Below are 19,074 nucleotides of genomic sequence, written 5' to 3'. Positions count from 1 at the left end.
TTAATTTTCAGACTGACAGGAGGAGTTTGGGTTGGGGGGAAACCCGGAAAGTGACCCTTCTCAAGCCACAGGTGCGAAGGGAAGGGATGGGGAGGGTTCACCTCCACTAGTAGCCCCCTTTTAACATTGGTCCACCCCTTCCCTGCCTCCATTGTCCCCTGCAGATCCTTCCTCCCACTGTGGCCTCTGCAGCAACCCCCCACCCCCACCCCACCCCCCCCCCCCCACCCCACCCCCGCCCCCCCCGGCCCGCCCAATTCCTGGGGCTCACCTCCCCACCCTGCCCCAAGGCCTCAAACGTTTTCCTCGCCCTGAGGACCAAAAGAAACAGGAACAGGAGTAGGCCATTCAGCCCTTCGAGACTTCTCCGCCATTTAATACCATTGTGGCCGATCATTAAGTCCAGTTTCCTGTCTTACACCTATAGTCTTTAATTCCTCTACTGATTAAAAACCTATCAATCTCAGCCTTGAAAACTGGCAAGGCCTCGGCCTTCACAGTTTCCTTGGCTACAGAATCCCAAAGATTCACCATTCTTTGAGAGATGAAATTCTGCCTTTTATCTGTCTTAAATGACCGCCCCCTTTTTATGCGACTATGTCCTCTGGTCCTACACTCTCCCATGAATGGAAACATTCTCCCAATGTTCACCTTTTCTAGCCCCCTAAGAATCTTATATGTTTCAATCATATCACCTCTCGTTCTACTGAACACCAGGTACTACAGCCCCAACCTGTTTGATCTTTCTTCATATGGCAGTCTCTCCACACATAGCGCCATCCTAGCAAACCTCCTCTGTATTGCCCCCCAATTCTGATGCGCCTGATTTAAAAGTGGAGTTGTAAGCAGCAGGACCAACCCCGCTAATTAACGGCACTTTGTTGCTATTTCGGTCCACAGAAGGGAAGCCCCCCCCACTCCACCCGAGGCCACACTGAGTGTAATTTCCTGCTCTGAGGCGCTCCAGCGAGCGGAGCTTGTCAATGCAGGAAGAGATTGGGTGTCATTTTTAAATGCCGCCCCGATCTCCAGAGTGCACCACACTCAGGACTCTGTTCCCAACTCACCTCTAAGGGGGTGCTCCAGGCCCTTCACATGGATAGGGCAGTCCCAACCTGGCACCTTGGTACTGCCGCCTGGCACCCTGGCAGTGCCAGGGTAGCACATGAGTGGCTCTGCCAGGCTGGCAGTGCCAAGGTACCCGTGTGGCACCAGGAGTGTCAGGGTGCCACCCTGCCAGAGGCCTGGGAGACGCCGACCCCAATTGATTACGCCGGGTCCCCGTTTGTGGGGACCAGTGCTAAATGGTGCCTAGCTGGGGTCTCCTCAGCGAGGTCGGTAGATGCTGGATGGCCGTCCGATCCGGCGTATACAACATTAAGTGGGCTTTTAAGCTCACTTAACTCTGCGAGTTTGGACCATTGTGGGAGGGATCCAGATTGCGATGTCTCGCGAGATCTAACCTGATCTCTTGAGGTGATCCGGGAGAGTCGGAATCTGGGAGAGTCCTCTCCCAGGATCTACCAGCCGCGTCCCATTCCGATTCCGGCAGGACGCGGCCGATAACCCGTGCCGAATATTTATTTTCTTAAATAAGGGGACCAAAACTGTAGACAGTGGGCGGGATTCTCCGTTGCGAGTCTGCTTTCCTACTGCTGCCACTGAGGATGGATAATTTGGCGCTCAGCCAAATCTCCATTCACTGCAGCGAGATGGTGGCATCCCGCCAGAGTGAATGATTGGAGATTCCCGCTGGAGCGAAGGACTGAAGAATCAAAGTCAGTATTCTAAATGTGGCCTCACCAGTACCTTGTACAGTTGCAGCAACACCTCTTTACTTTTATACTTCAAATCCCTTGAAATGAAAGCCAGCATTTCATTAGCCTGCCCTATTACTCTCTGCACCTGTATGCTAGCTTTCTGGGTTTCATGAACAAGAAAGCCCCTTTGTGCTACAGATTTCTGCAATCTCTCTCCATTTAAATAATAATCCTGCTCACTCTTTCTTCCAAAGTGAACAGTCTCACATTTGCCCACATTGAATTCCATTTGCCAATTTTCTGCCCACTCACTTAATCTGTCAATGTCCTTCTGTAAACTATTTACATCCTCCTTACAACCTGCCTTCCCTCCCACCTTTGTATCATCTGCAAATTTGGCTACAGTACACCCTGTTCCTTCCTCCAAATCATTAATATATATTGTGAAGAGCTGCGGTCCCAGCACTGATCCCTGTGGCACTCCCCTGGTTACTGCCCTGCAACCTGAGAAAGACCCCCTTATGGCGACGCACTGCATCCTGTTAGTTAGCCAGTCCTCCATCCATGCCAGAATATTTCCTCCTGCACCATGAGCTCCTATCTTGCATATTAGCCTTTCGTGTGGTACCTTGTGCAAATGCCTTTTGAAAATCCAAATGTACAACAGCGACTGGTTCGCCTCTATCTACTCTGGCTGATGCCACCTCAAAGAACTCTCGTAAAGTTCAGACGATTTCCCCTTCATGAAACCATGCTGACACTGCTTGATACGATTAAGACTTTCCATATGTACTGCTGTTAACCTTATGTACACCTTAATGACTGATTCTAATATTTTTCCAATAACTGAAGTTAGACTAGCTGGCCTGCAGTTCCCTGCATTTTGCCTCTTTCCCTTTTTGAATAGGGATACCACATTGGCAGTTTTTCAATCCTTTGGCATAGTTCCAGAATCCAAGGATTTTTGGAAAATAACGACCAATGCATCCATGATCTCTGTAGTCACCTCATTTAAGATGGGTCGCAAACCATCAGGTCCAAGGAACCTGTCAGCATTTAATCTCTTTAGTTTGCCTGAAAAAAAATTATTTGGTGATGGTGACTGTGTTTAATACCTCCCCCATATTTCTGGGATGCTTGTAGTATCCTCAACAATAAAGACTGATGCAAAATATCTATTTAACTCCTCTGCCATTTCCTTGTTCCCCATAATTACTTCCCCAGTTTCATTCTGTAAAGGACCAATGCTTCCTTTTACTTCTTTTCCTTTGAATGTCCTTCAAAAAGCTCTTATTGTTTGTCTTTATGTTTCTCACTACCTTACTCTTACAGTTTATTTTTTCCTTCCCAATTATTTTTTTGTCCATCTTTGCTGCATTCTGAATCTGTCCCACTATTCTGGCCTACCACTAACCGTTGCCATCTCATATGTTTCTGCTTCAACTTAATATTCTCCTTAACTTCCTTGGTTATACAAGGTAGGTTCTTCCTCCCCTTAAAGTCATTCCCCCTCATTGGGATGTATTTAAAAAAAATTAAAACAATGTTTATTTATGAAACCAGTTAACACTTTATAAACCCACAGTAAACACCTTAACAACTATCAACACCAATACAACTCCAAAGAATACAGTACGCTATAAGTAACTCTTATTCTTTCCTTGCAACATCCATAAGACACAAAAAGAACCCTTTTTACAGAAAGACATCAGGTTTAACTTCTCTACTGAGAGCAGTTACCACTTTGAAATCACCAAATGAACATTCCCCAGCCTGCAGAGATTCACACACACCCTGCTCTGACTGCAGCTTCTCCAAAACTAAAACGAAACCAAACACACGCTGTAGCAATAAGCCTAAAGCGAAAATTGGGATGTATTTTTCCTGGCAGTTATGAATCATCTCCCTTAATGGCTGCCACTGCTTTCGATTGTCTTACTCTGTAAGAACAGTTCACTTTGGCCAATTCCAACTTCGTACCTTCGTAATTCCCCTTCCTTGAGTTACCTCTGCAGGGACTGGGAAGCAACTGGCCAGTCTGGTTGACCACCAGCTCTCTTGAGGTGGGATGTGCTCCAGAGTGATGGGCGGATGTCCTGCTTCCAGCCAATTAACACTTGTTGGAACATTAAATGGCTGCGGGATAGGCAGTCTCAGCTGGGATACGTGTTCCTCCAACTCTTCAGATGGAAGGAGCGGGAACCGGCCATCCCAAAATCCACGGCCATTGTTTAAAAAAATTTTTTTTTTTATTCTCCTTTTTCACATTTTCTCCCACATTTACACCCATCAACAATAAACAATAATCAACAAGATATGCCAATCCCCATAATAACAACAATCCCATCCGCCCACCAACCCCCAAACCTCAACCCGCATGTTTACATAAACAAATAACAAAAAGGAATCAGGGATTACCCGTAGTCACCCTTAATCTACACAGCTCTCCACCCCCCCCCCCCCCCCAACCAACGCCACCCAGCCTCTAAGAGAGTACCGTACATGATACCCCAAAGTTGTACCCTCCCCCCCTGTTCTGCCAGGCTCCGATGGCCGCAGCCCCTCCCCCCACCTCACTCCCGTTCACTGGCCGGCTTAAACCGGCCAGCGTGGAGGCCCCTGCCTGGGTCCCTTTCCCCCTTGCCCGGCCCTAGGAAAGCCCAAAGATCCCCTTTTAGCACACAAACCCCGCATATCCACCTACACCCCAAAGAGCCCCCCTTTCGAGTGAAAGTCCCGTCCCTTCCCTTGTCCAAATATATGCAACATTGGCTCCGTTAGCCTCTACACCCGCGCGCAGTGATACAAAAAAAGAAGAAAATACAGTCATGAGGTTACATCGGCACATGGCCATTCCTCAGTTTGTCAGTTCTGCCACAGTCCTTCTGCCTTCGCAAACTCCTCCACTGCTTCCGCCGTTTCAAAATAAAAGTCCCTGAGCTTATAAGTCACCCTCAGCTTCGCTGGATATACAATGCCGCACTGCACCTTACCAATGTACAGTGCCCTCTTCACCCGGTTGAAGGCAGCCCGCCTCTTCGCCAGCTCCACCGTAAAGTCCTGGTATACACGTATACCAGCTCCAGCCCACTGCACCACCCGCTTCTGCTTGGCCCAGCTCAGCACCTTCTCCTTCACCCTGTACGTACGGAAGCACAGAGTCACTGCCCTTGGCAGCTCACTCGCCTTTGGTACAGGCCTCCACGACCGATGAGCCCGATCCAGTTCATATCGGGAGGGGTCCTCCCCCTCCCCCAATAGTTTTGCCAGCATCGCGGCAAAATACTCAGTTGGCTTCGGTCCTTCAACTCCTTCGGGCAGCCCCACGATCCTCAAATTCTGTCGCCTGGATCTGTTTTCCAGATCTTCCATTTCTCCTCGCAGATTCTTGTTTGTGTCCATCACCTTCCGCATCTCCTTCCCCATCGAGGCAAGTTGATCACCGTGCTGCAATAACGTCTCCTCCACTTCCTTCAGCGCCTCCCCTTGCTCTCGCACCTCCGCCACTGCCGTCTTCACCGGGGAAACCGCCTCCTCCACTAGCACATTCAAAACCTCCCTCATCTCCTTCCTCACCGTCTCCATGCATTTCTCAATCTGCGCCAACTGCTTTTGGAATTCCGCAGCCATCACCTTAGTTATTTCTTCAGCCGTAAGCACTGCGGCCTCCCCTGGTGCTGCAGCCTCCATTTTCTTTGTTGACCCCGCGGTGACCTTTCCACTCTCCAACGGACTTTCAGCCGCTTTTTTCCCGGCCGTTTTTTTTGGTGTTTTTCGACATCCTTCTTCTCCTTGCGCTGTCTCCCGACCTTTACAGCCGTCGCTGGCCCTAGGACCGGGCGTTACTACCCGAAAATGCCGTTCCCGAATGGGAGCCCTCCAATGTGCGGCTGCCTCCCGCCCGCCGTCACCGGAAGTCTCCCCGACCATTGTTTTTAATCTGTTGGCCTGTATCTGGCCTTGAGAGCAGCTTACTATTGAATCCTATTGGGAGTATCTGTGTGTGGTTGATAACTGCCTCGACTTGTGCTTCCTGCCTTACCCCGTTTTACCTGCTGGGCTTTGTATTCATTTTGTTTTATAAATTTAGAGTACCCAATTCATTTTTTTCCAATCAAGGGGGCTATTTAGCGTGTTCTTTATGTTGTGGTTTTGAAACCCACACAAACACGGGGAGAATGTGCATACTCCACACGGTGTTGCCGATTTAAGGGAATACTATCCCACGAGCGTCGCCAGTAATGTTGCCAGTCGCCACCAGAGTCACCAATAATGTTGCCAATTAATAATGATGCTCTTTAGAGTCGCCAGGTATCAAATGGTACCACCACAAGGCTTTACCAGATATCGATCAAAGGACTACACAACCAGTTAGTCAGTTCAAGTTCAAAGGTGGTTTATTTATACACAAGGATTACTTCAACATGCAACACAAAACACTACAAACTAAACTACACCTAACAACTACAATAACATGTACTTAACTTCAGGGCAACCGGCTCTATCTGGATCTTGGGTGGAAGAAGGGCTCTGTTTCTGTCATCCGTCTGGTAGCGATCATTGGTCTTGAACTTGTCTGTCTGGTCGTTATGCTGCACTTGGGTTGGCATAGGCCGGATCCAAGAGAGACCGAGCACATGGTTGTGTCTCTTCTTATCCCTCTGGGATTTCGCGCTCTTTGGGGCGGTCCTTCAGTTGGACCCAATAATTCGACAGGCTTCGATCACTGCCTTTGATTTTGGCCAATAAAGGGGCGGGTGCCTTGATGGCTGGGCGTGTCCTGAGCGGCCATTGACCGTGGCTGTTTGGGCTCCCTGAGTAAAGGGAGTGGCGCCGATTAGTCTGTATCTGTATCGGTTACCTGAGTGCAGTTCTTTTGTTCTGGGGAAATGGGCCATTAGAATGCAAACGAGCGGGGGTTTCGATTGCGTCTAGCTATCTGGGTTGCAAATACACACACAAGCTCTGAGTCTATCTGAGTCCTGGGTTGGCTATAATTCCCATGGTCCTTTGCATCTGAGAAGGCTACAACGGACAGTGGCCCAGAGCCGGGACCGAACCTGGGACCTTGGCGCCGTGAGACTGCAGTGCTACCCACTGCGCCACCGTGCTGCCCTTGGGCTTTGTAGTCATGAAACATCTTTTAGGATTTGACGTAATTCATTCCCTGTGTTTTAAAAAAAAATCTATATTTTACAAGAAATTGCTTGTGCAGAATTAGGGATCTACGGAGAAACAGCTTTTCTTAATTTGCTCCTTTCCTCTTATCTTTGAACAAAATTACGTTGGCACTTTCTAAAAAATGCTTTTTACTTGGTTCCAGCTACCGATAAACTGCAGTTTGAATCCAACGTGAAAATACATGGTGCCCATTTAAGTCAGTACTGTAGAGAATTCCTGAACATTACAGGGCTGCTTTCTCTGGCTGTGACTGAATTAAGATCCCTCTGAAAGAAAAAAAAAGCCATTTAGATCCATGAATTAATGACCATGCAACAGTTAGGCTCTTACCCGCTTCTTTCCTGTGGTTTATCGTTTGATTTAATGTTGCATTTTCTTTCTACTTCCAGGGAACATTTGAGCCATATCAAAGGTTTCAGATGTGGAACAATTAATGGCTGTAATATGGATTTCAGTCTATTTCCTGTCAAAAATAATGCAGAGTACAAAAATTAATTGCTGGATGAAGAGTCTCGTAAATGTTGAAGTGTTGATCTGTGAACACTTATTTCAACACTATTAAATACAGGCCACGAAGAATGGGTGTAATAAAGTCAATGGACCCAGTTTGTAAAACACTGATCACTGAAGCATGCGTTTTGGAACTATTGTACTATTACACTGATGTTGCTGTGAAACTTTTCTTTCCTCACAATGACACCTGGTCAACCCTTTGTCACTTCATCCCCTGAGCATAGGGTAAACACTTCATTAAACGCTTACACAATTCGCGGGGTAACGATTTTTAATGCAGCCTCCCTAAATGAGGAAAATCTGCTTCGACTTAATCCAATCCTGTCCGGTGCGTCTCTGGGCACACATTTTTTGTTCATTCAAGGCATGTGGGACATGTTGGCTACGCCAGCACTTGTTGCCCATCCTTAGCGACAGTGAAGGAGAAACAATATATTTCCAAGTCAAGATGGTGAGTGTTTGGAGGAGAACTTCCAGGTAGTGATGTTGCCACAGTTGGGATTTTTCGTTCCTTCCCGCCAGCGAAATTTTCGGGTGACACTGTTCATCGGTGGTGGAAGGAATGAATGTTTGTGGAAGGGGGAGCATTCAAGCGGGCTGCTTTGTCCTGGATGGTGTCCAGCTTCTTGAGTGTTGTTGGAGCTGTGCTCATCCAGGCAAGCGACGAGTATTCCATCACACTCCTGACCCTTTTCCAGCTTTGTGAGCGTGCTCAAATAACAATCAGCTTTTAAGAGGGTGGGGGAGGAGGGCGCTTTCAAAAATAGAAGGTGCCACAAACAACGTTTTAATAAGTGCTCCCGAATTGAGATGCAGTTGCAAACCCCACCAGGCCACCGCTGCTGAGCTTTGTCGAAGGATTGATGGTCTAATCATCATACCCTTCAAAAGAAGAAGCTGCTTCACTTTGAATAGAAAGTTCTTCAACTATCTGTGGGATGAGGGCTGAACATTATTTGATCTCTTCCTGTTAATGGTGTTTGAAGTCTCTAATACCCTTTTATTTTGACAGCATGAGTGGAAGTATTTCAATTCAGTCTCTGACAAACCTGTCACACGTACTGATTTCATTTCAGTGCTCAGCAACATTGAATACATCCTGATTAAAGCTTCCTACGGCACTGGGCTCCAGCAGAGCAGGTAAAGAATATAAATTAGGTAACTCTGAACTAGAAGTATGAATAAAGTTACAGGACCGGTTGGAGTAGAACCGGAGAATGGGACTCATTCGATTGCACTTCAGGGAGCCAACACAGGCTCGATAAGCCGCATGGCCTCCCTCTGCATCGTATTTCTCATGTTGTGGTTTTTATCAAGGTGGCGTTTTTTGTTGCAAAGCGAAGGGAAAAGATGGGTATTGTCACATGTGTGATGAAGGCAAAATGCCATTGTGGGCAAGACTTACGATTCTTCAGGTTGAACTTTGGTGCCAGGGCCACGATCCTTTAACCAGGCCAAATTCCGGGTCAGGAAGCTGGACCCTGCAGGACCCTGGAAGATAATTTCCAGGAGGTGGTCAGTTACAAGACCACCTCTGGAAGCCCCTTTCATATAGGATGGTGATTGGATTCCACTGCGGGGAGGTCCAATGGGAGTGGCCTAGGTTCTGGGATGAGATGGTGGGGGGGGGGGGCAACACCACCAGGCAAGCTGGGCACTGTCACTGTAACTGGGGGTCCATGAGAGTGCCTCGCATGGCGGTGCTCTCTGAAGACTTATAAAGTGTAGAAATGATACTGTGAGCTGGAACATCATTGCTGAGGTGGAAACCCCTCCATAGGGTGTCCTGCGACTGCAGCTCTGTGTCGTCGTCCCCCGAACCCGGGACCCTGGTGCTGTGAGGCAGCAGTGCTAACCACTGCACCAGCGTGTCGCCCCAGTTGATGTTACAATTGGACAGGAAGATCCCAGAATGGAACCCTGGCTCAAAAGATCGTAACTTTAAAAAAGCAACATGGAGGGACAGAGTTACAGGACCGCCAATTAGTTTTAACAACAAGAAAAAAACAGTTATTAAACATGAAAAATTGGATGATCATACAACACTCCTTTACTCTCCCTTAGCTTCACAGATTTTAAGACACAGATTACAAAGTACATTTTAGGTTACAATATTCCTATTAACGCAAAGCCCCTTTTAAGCACACAGATTAACTTTGGCTAAATAAACACACTCTGCCCTAAACCCAAATTACTGTAAGTGGATTTCTCCTCAGGATCTCCCCAGGTGATTGTCAAGTGAGAGTTTCCAAACTCCACTCCCAAAAACATGCGTCAAAACCTTCTCTCATAATTAGGCTTTCTCTTCGTGGTTTCCATTCCGAAATCCAGTCAAGGTTTTACAAATGATTCTCAAACAGCGAATCCATTCCAGGATTTTACACTAATCTCTTTAGGATTTATTTGTCTTGATTGCTGTACAAGCCGTTCACAGACTATTGAAATTGCATCAAACATTGTATTTACCTTTGAAAGGTGCGGCATGTGGCACAGTGGTTAGCACTGCTGCCTACGGTGCTGAGGACCAGGATTCGAACCCCGGCCCTGGGTCATGTGGAGTTTGCACGTTCTCCTCCTGTCTGCATGGGTTTCACCCCCACAACCCAAAGATGTGCAGGTTAGGTGGATTGGCCATGCTAAATTGCCCCTTAATTGGAAAAAACTAATTGGGTACTCAAACTTTATTGAGAAAAAAAGTATTTACCTTTAAAGTCTGCTGCCCCACTTTAAATCTAGTTCCTGCAATTGTCTCTTTAACTCAAAACTCTTTGTTTCCCCTGCTTTAAATTCTTCTGAACAATATCTTGGTCTTGTTCACTTAAAACCAGTCACCTTAAATATTCTTTCTGTCCTAATTCCCGTGTTATCTGGACTGTATCTTGTTCCTTAGGAAGCCTGTATCTTTGTAACGCCCTTATCCCGTCCAGTTTCTCTTGGCAGAGTTGAGAGATGTTCACTGCCCAGTATCCTGTCTCCCCAGCTGCAATCTATCCAGCTAAAACCAAAACTTTTATTTTTAACCGTACAAGGGCCTCCAGTTGCTGAGCAATACCCGCATACCTCTGCTGGCCTATTTATTCTTCACACCATAGCTCTCTCTAAGCACAATAGAAACACAGTTGCAACTTAACCAACCCCCACCAACATACAAACACCTTTGTCCAGCATGAACATAACTATAATGCATACCCTTCCAGGCATAGAAACATTCAACAAAACACACTTAAAACTATACCTTGGGCGTCATTCTCCGACCCCCCGCCGGGTCGGAGAATCGCCAGGGGCTGCCATGAATCCCGCCCCCGCCGGCACCGGAAATTCGGCGGGGGCGGGAATCACGATGCGCCGGCTGGCGGGCCCCCCTGCTCGATTCTCCGGATGGGCCGAAGTCCCGCCGATAAATTGCCTGTCCCGCCGGCGTAAATTAAAGCACCTATTTACCAGCGGGACAAGGCGCGTGGGCGGGCTCCGGGGTCCTGGGGGGGGTCGCGGGGCGATCTGGCCCCGGGGGGTGCCCCCACGGTGGCCTGGCCCGCGATCGGGGCCCACCTATCCGCGGGCGGGCCTGTGCCGTGGGGGCACTCTTTCCCTTCCGCCTCCGCCACGATCTCCTCCATGGCGGAGGCGGAAGAGACTCCCTCCACTGTGCATGCGCGGGAAACTTTCAGCGGCCGCTGACACTCCCGTGCATGCGCCGCCCCAACATGTAATTTCCGCGCCAGCTGGTGGGGCAACAAAGGCCGTTTCCGCCAGCTGGTGGGGCGGAAATTCCTCCGGCGTCGGCCTAGCCCCTCAATGTTGGGGCTCGGCCCCCAAAGATGCGGAGCATTCCGCACCTTTGGGGCGGCGCGATGCCCGTCTGATTGGTGCCGTTTTGGGCGCCAGTCGGCGGACATCGCGCCGTTTCGGGAGAATTTCGCCCCTTTTTTAAATATTTACCAAAACAAATATAAATCCCTTAAAACTACCTTTGTTTTCCTAACACTGTGCAAAGTCTGAAATGCTTTTGATGTTTTTGTGTGTGCTCAGTATCCATTACAATTATTGTTTCTGAAAACAACAAATGTTACTGGTTCACATCATGAATTTAAAAAGTAAGTACATGCCGAATTTCTGTTCTCACTTTGCCAGGATTTCTAATATCTCAATGGAGATTGCAATGGAAGAAGATGAAACTCATGCAACGAGGGACCATGCACGTCAGATTGAGATCTGTGACTGTCCTCCTGGATACGCAGGCCTCTCATGTCAGGTACCGATGGACTGAATTATATTGCCAATCTCTGGCTACGTAAAGCCAAATCTGCGCACATGTTCACAAGTACACACAGCTCTGCTCAGTAACCTGCAACCGCCTTTACCTAGTTATGATCGTGCTGCAGCCAAAAATAGCATCATTGCAAACCGTGCATGAACTGGCCACAGCTAAGAACCATTGAAAATAGGGTGGATTGGAATTTGATGTTAACTGATTTTTATATTGAGTCAATTTAAAGTTCTACAGTCTAATTGGGTCCTTGGGAAACAAATAGAGAGTTGTATATGCATTCAGGGCTGAGATATACAGATTGTTAAGCAATAAGGGTTATGGGGATCAGACGGTAAACGAGTTGAGGATTATTATATCAGATCAGTCATGATCTCATTAGATGGCGGAGCAGACTCGATGGGCCGAATGGCTTGCTTCTGCTCCGATGTCTTGAGCGTCCAAGCGTATGGATGACACTAACTTGGAGCACTCTTCCTGAAAGTCGTTGGATGCTAGGGAACTTAAGAGTTTTCGAGACTGGGAATTGATGAACTTTTGTAAGTAAGGGTACCCTTCTCAGTGTCTGTGGAGCAAAGGCAGGACAATGCAGCTGAGGGGTGGAGCAGTGACGTTCTAATTGGTGGTGGTCAAGGCCCGAGGGTGTTCGGCCTGCTGGATTTTCCATGTGGAGCAGATGTTTTTGACATATGCTTCAGGGTCTGTTCCTGGAGGAGGGATGATTTTCAACCTGTGCCCACCCATTTCCAGCCTTGGGAAGTGTGGCTGGCAGCAGAAAATGTGGCGTTGTGGTGCGCACAAAGACATCTCAGCCATCCCACCAATACCCGAGGTCAGCTTCAACTGGCCATAAACGGGCGAGCAGCCTGCTGGCCTGAAACATGCGTACGGCTGTCTGAAAATGCAAATTTGTGTCCCACCAGTTATTTGTGCAGTGCTGGTCGACGTGGTGCTTGGGCCACTTAATAATTGGGTAGCGAACACAACAATTATGAACGCCAGCTCTCATGATTGTTTTTGGCCTTGCTAACTAACTGATAGACCATTTGTAAATAGAGCAAGAAATGTAAAGCTGTTGAAGAAAACAAATCCAACTTGCTACTGAAATAACTTATATATTGCTGACACGATTTTTAAAAAAAAGTTTCACCTCATTTTCTAATATTCAAGTAGCTGTGTGCCTCCCAGATAAATTATTTGACGTGATGGGAGCTCTATTAAGACATTCTCATAATTTTTTAAAGATGATCTTTGTTCCATATTTTTTAATTGCAAGGAAGTTGGGATATTTATAATAACGTTTTTGTAGCTTACAATAAATATTGAACTTTTTAAATCCGAGAATTATGTCTGGAAGCTCCTGTCAAGTCACATAATGCAGATGCCAAAGAGACTGAATGATGTGAATGAAGAGGGTAGGGTTTTGGTTATAAACAAAACATTCTGGAAATACTTAGCAGGGCAATGAACACATGCACAGAGAGAAACAGAGTGAACAGAAATGTTTGAGGGACATGGATAGATAGGGTGGCTAGATTGGTACCTTTCCCTTTAGTCGAAGAGTCAAAAACCAACGAACAAAGATTAAAGAGAAGGCACAGGAGATTTAGAGGGGATTTGAGGGTAAACCTTTCACCCAGATGCTGGTGGGAGTCTGGAAGTCACTGCCTGAAAGGGTGGTAGAGGCAGGAACCCTCACAACATTTAAGGAGCATTTAGATGAGCACCTGAAACACCACAGCATACAAGGCTACGGATCATGTGCTAGAAAACGGGATTAGAATAGATAGGTGCTTGATGGCTGGCACCGCCACGATGGGCCGAAGGGCCTCTTTCTGTGCGATAAATCTCTTAGATGGTTTCATGTGTTCCTCTCGCCAATGATGCTGACTGGTCTGCTGAGCATTTACGCTTATGGTTCAAAGTTTCAGCGACGGCAGTATTTTGCCTTTTGTAGGGTATGGAGGTCAAGTTAGGACTTGAATAAGCTATTGATCGTAGGCGGAAGAAAGGACAGAGGGATGTAAAGATCGCGGCAAATTCAAAGTGGAGCTAAAATATAAGAAATAAATTGCCAAAAAGTGCAATGAGCCATGGGGGCTCAATACAAATTCAATACGGGGATAGATTCGCCCTGAATATATTTATGGAGAATAATTTTCACCAGATGTACCAGCAAGAATCAGTTGGGTCTGGTTCCCACGTTCCGTTTTAAGCCATTTGTCAGTGAAATCAGTGGGAAGTGAAATTGGACGAGGTGTAAAATGAGCGACAATATCTCTTCTCATTTTCCCACTGAGCAGCTCAGGCTAAAGTTACCTGCATCAGTGAGAAATCCTCTACTTAACCCCATCACTGTTGACTTTGTTTTTTAAAGGAATGTGCACCTGGATTTTATAGAGTGAAGATAGGGGATGGTCTACAGTCCCTCGATGTCGCATGTGTGTCATGCCAGTGCAACAACCATAGTAACGTCTGTGAGCTCGAAACCGGCAAATGTCAAGTAGGTGTTACTTACAGAGGGATGTAATACATTTATCAGACTGCAATCAAATTGAAGAGTACATTGTGTTTTATATGAATATAATGGCTGGATTAGATTCTGGAAATCACTCACTGTTGCACGTGGCAGAATTTTTAATCTTTGCAACAGGAGTCTCACTGCTGCTGGAGAACCGGCAGGAACCCCATGATGCCTCCAGAGGTAAAGGCCCACCCTCCCCAGTTAAGTAGCCATCAGGCAGTTAAGTGGCCAGTGATGGACCCTCCCTGGGATTAAGGACCCCAGAGGTGGAAATCCTAACCCCTCTGGCCCTGCCCCCCACCAAGAACTGCTGGACAATTAGAGTCCGGCAGCCCTCCATTGCCATCAGCGCCACTTAGACTGGTGGTAGTTGTTGGCAATGCACCCACCAGAGGCCCATCAACTCGGAGAGACTCCAAGCCAATGGTGAGTGAAGGCGGGATGGATGTCACAGGTCCAGGGTACAGCTCCCAGCGCACAGTGAAATACACCATTTTTCCATCACTGTTCCCTTTCTTGTGCAATATTTCCTTCCTGCATTGTTAGTTGAATGGATTGCCCCATCACTATGTGACAATGATGACCTCAAACACTCGTGCCACCATGAGTCGTCTGGTCAGAGTCAGTTGCTTCCTACGGTCACAATGGGTGAGGGGAAAGTGACTGGTCTAAATGGCTTGGTGTTACTTTCCTCACTGGCTTTTTCAAAGATGCCAAACAATACCAAGGACCGCACCCTTGGCAATGAAGAACATGGAAATGACCCATGGCACCAAGAAACATCAAGGAATGGCCCTTTGGGGCTGAGTGTCTTTTTAAAAGTTATTTTGTGGGATGTGAGCGTCGCTGGCAAGGACACTATATGTTGCCCATCCCTAATTTCCCTTGAACTGAGCTGCTTGTTAGGTCATTTCAGAGGGCCAACCAGGCTTGAATGGAAGATTTCCTTCCCTAAAGGACATTAGTAAACCAGATGGGGTCTTCATGACAATCGATGATAGTTTCACGATCATCATTACTGAGAGTAGATTTCAATTCCAGATTCTATTAATTGATTTTAAATTCCACCAGCTACCTTGGTGAGATTTGAAACTGTGTCCCCAGAACATTAACCGATAATTGGCTGAATTCGGTTTGCCTACTTTGTGTGGACAGGACATAGCTGGGCAATGTTTCATCTTAAAATAATGCCAGTTTTGTAGCTATATTGCAACAGCTTGGCTAAAGGTGCAGCTAGTTGGTTGTCTGGACCCTAAGCCTTTGCAGTACCCAGTGCCTTCAACCATTTCTTGATATTGTGTGGACTGAATCGAATTGGTTGAAGACAGGCATTGTTGACACAAACATATCAATGAACACACGTATTAGGAGCAGAGTAGGCCATTTGCCCTTTGACCCTGCTTCACCATTCAGTAAGATCATGGCTGATCTGAAGATCTAAAGATGTGAATAATTGTTAAACATGCTGATTTAATTTCACATTTGACTGATGATGGTCAGAGTGTCAAATAAACATTAAATTCAGATGAAGAGATCGACTGATACCTAATTTGCATGATGGCTGGACAGATGGAGTAAATATTTATACAGATGGTCCAACGAGTAAGTCGGCAGAGACAAATCTGGATGAATTGTTGAACATAGGAAAAGACAGATTGAGTGTTAACACCGATATGTATTATTAGACAGTAAGATGGATAAGTTGATAGATAAACGGGTAGACAAGACAATACTGATCTTGAGCGTTAGATATCCTTTCAACCATGGCCATTCCTGGCTCCGTTACAGCTGGACATGAGCTGACTCCATCTTAACTGGGAGCCAAATTCTAGTGTTTGACAAAGTCGCCTCGCACCTTGATGCGGAACACTCTTTGTTTTTGCATACGAATATACAAATCAGGAGTAGGCCGCTCGAACCTGCTCCACCATTTAATAAGATCATGGCTGATCTGATGTTATGTCAACCCCACATTCCTGCCTACCCCTGATAACCTTTCACTCCACTTGTTATTAAAGAATCTGTCTCGCTTTGCCTTAAAAGGCTTCCGGTTGCGGCTATGCGGAGCTAAGCCGCACGATTCGGCAGCTCCCGCTACAACGGACTTTCGGGCTCGCTAGAGGAGCCCCAACGGAGCTTTTTATGACGCAACCCGTGGGGAAGGGAAGAGAGAGGTCCCCCTCCAACTTCTATGAAACGGACCAGAAGTGTAACGGCCAAAGGAGCGGCACTGGAGCAACGGGAGAAGCGAGGGAAAGAAAACAAAATGGCGGCGGCCAGGTACAAAGGGGAGCTGCAGGAGTTCATCAAGCGCTGCTTCGAGGAGCAGCGCGAGGAGATGCGCAAGGAGATGTTGGCGCCTATGCTTTCGGCAATTGAAGGACTCGGGATCACCCAGAAGGCCCACGAAGTTAAGATCCAGGAGGTACAGAAAAGAGTCAGTCAGAACGAGGACGAGCTTGTGGGCCTGGCGGTGAGTGGAGCAGAACGAGGTGCTACACAAGAGGTGGGCGAGAAGACTCGAAGACCTGGAGGACAGGTCGAGGAGAAAGAATCTGCGAATCCTGGGTGTCCCTGAGGGAGTGGAGGGGGCCGATGCCGGGGCATACGCGAGCACGATGCTCGAGGCGATGATGGGCATGAAGGCCCCTTCGAGGCCGCTGGAGTTGGACGGGGCACATCGGGTGCTGGCGAAGAAGCCCCAGCAAATGAGCCGCCAAGGGCGACGGTGGTGAGGTTCCACCGGTTCACGGACAGAGAGTGGGTCCTGAGATGGGCCAAGAAGGAGTGGAGCAGTAAGTGGGACAATGCAGAGATCCGAATATACCCGGACTGGAGCACGGAGGTTGCAAAGCGGAGAGCGGGTTTCAAAAAAGCTAGACAGGGGTCTAGCGGGGGGGGGGGGGGGGGGGGGGAGTGGGGGAAGGGGGGGGGGGGAAGGGTTGCTGCTGCACTGGCCGAAAGGGAATGGGACACAGAAGAGGAGGTCGGGATGGGGGTCCCCCGTCTGGGGGACTGGAGGGTGAGGGAGGCGTGGGCACGGGACTGGCCCAGAAAAGGAGATGGCTAGTCGGCGGGGCGGGAGGGGGGGGGGGGGGGTGAGAGCCCCTGCAATCCGGCTGATAACGTGGAATGTGAGGGGCCTGAATGGGCCGGTGAAGAGGGCTCGAGTGTTCGTGCACTTAAAGGGACTGAAGGCGGACGTGGCCATGCTCCAAGAGACACACCTGAAGGTGGCGGACCAGGTCAGGTTAAGAAAGGGATGGGAAGGACAGGTATTCTACTCGGGACTGGACGCGAAGAATAGAGGGGTGGCAATATTGGTGGGAAAGCGGGTGTCACTTGAGGCCAAGACTATTGTAGTGGACAATGGAGGGCGAAAAAAAAAAGATAAGCTTTGCCTTAAAAATATTCTAAAATTCTGCTTCTTCCACTGCTTTCTGAGGAAGCGAGTTCCAAAGACTCAGGACACTTTGAGAGAAAATGTCTCTCATCTCTGCCGTAAATGAGCGACCACTTATTTTTAAATAGCGACCGCTGGTTCTAGATGCTACAACAAGAAGAAACATCCTTTCCACATCCACCTTGTTAATACCCCTCAGGATCTTAAAGATTTTGATCAAATTGCCTCTTACTCATCTAAACTGTAGTGGATACAAGCCTAACCTGCCCAACCTTTCCTCACAAGGCAACCCATCCATTCCTTGTGTAAGTCTAGAAAACCTTCTTTCAATAGTTTTTAACACATTTACATATTTTCTGAAATAAGGAGACCAATACTGGATGCAATACTTCAGGTGTAGAACTGGAGCATAACCTCCCTACTTTTCTAATCAATTCCTCTCACAATAAACAATAATATTCTATTAGCCTTCCGAATTACTTGCTGCACCTGTATACTAGCCTTCTGTGATTCATGCACTAAAACACCCAGATCCCTCTGCACGTCAGAGCTCTGCAATCTCTCACCATTTAGATAAGCTTATTTATTATTCTTCCTGGCAAAATGGACAATTTCACATTTGCCCACATTAAATTCAATTTGGCAGATTTTTGCCCACTCACTTAACCTACCTACGTCCTTTTGTAGCCACCTTACGTCCTCTTCACAATTTACTTTCCTACCTGTCTTTGTGTCGTCAGTAAATTTAGCAACCATACCTTCAGTTCCTTTATCCAAGTCATTAATATAAATTGTAAAAAAAGATGAGGCTCCAGCACTGATCCCTGTGGCACACCACTCGTCACATCCTGTCATCCAGAAAAGGACCCATTTATGCCAAATCTCTGTTTCTTTTATCCAGCCAAGCTTCTATCCATGCCATTATGTTACCCACTACACCATGAGCTTTTATTTTACACAATAGCCTTTGACGTGGCACTTTATCAATCTGTAAGTACAGTACATCCACCAGTTTTCCTTTATCCACAGCACACATGGTTCCTTCAAAGAACCCCAGTAGATTGGTTAAACATGATTTCCCTTTCAGAAAATCATGTTGGCTCTGCCTGATTGCCATGAATATTTCTAAGTGCCCTGTTACAATATCTTTAAAAATGGCTTTTAACGTTTTCCCTATGACAGATCTTAGGCTAACTGACCTATAGTTTCCGGCTTTCTGTCGGCCTCACTTTTGGTCATAGAATCCCTACAGCGCAGAAGGAGGCCATTTGGCCCATTGAGTCTGCGCCGGCCCTCTGAATGAGCACTCTACCCAGCTCCACTCGGCAGCCCAGCCTATCACGGGAGTCCCCAGGGGTGGTCTCCTTTCTAACAGCCTGTCCACTCAAGATGGCAGCTCGATAACGGGACCTCTCATATTTCACAC

General features: G+C 47.4%; 1 protein-coding gene across 1 annotated transcript in view; it reads left to right on the top strand.

Moving 5' to 3' along the window:
- Positions 1-19,074, top strand: part of lama1 (laminin, alpha 1) — a 470,787-nt gene that overhangs the window by 270,105 nt on the left and 181,608 nt on the right. The window contains exons 27-29 of the mRNA XM_072468337.1: positions 8,467-8,594; positions 11,586-11,706; positions 14,099-14,224. Of these exons, the coding sequence (XP_072324438.1) occupies positions 8,467-8,594; positions 11,586-11,706; positions 14,099-14,224 (375 nt within the window). The remainder of the gene's footprint in view (positions 1-8,466; positions 8,595-11,585; positions 11,707-14,098; positions 14,225-19,074) is intronic.

This window comes from Scyliorhinus torazame, chromosome 11 (genome assembly GCF_047496885.1).
Source record: "Scyliorhinus torazame isolate Kashiwa2021f chromosome 11, sScyTor2.1, whole genome shotgun sequence".
Classification (NCBI taxonomy): Eukaryota; Metazoa; Chordata; class Chondrichthyes; order Carcharhiniformes; family Scyliorhinidae; genus Scyliorhinus; species Scyliorhinus torazame.
Note: the sequence above shows the minus strand (reverse complement) of the source record. Positions and strands in the feature narration are given on the sequence as shown.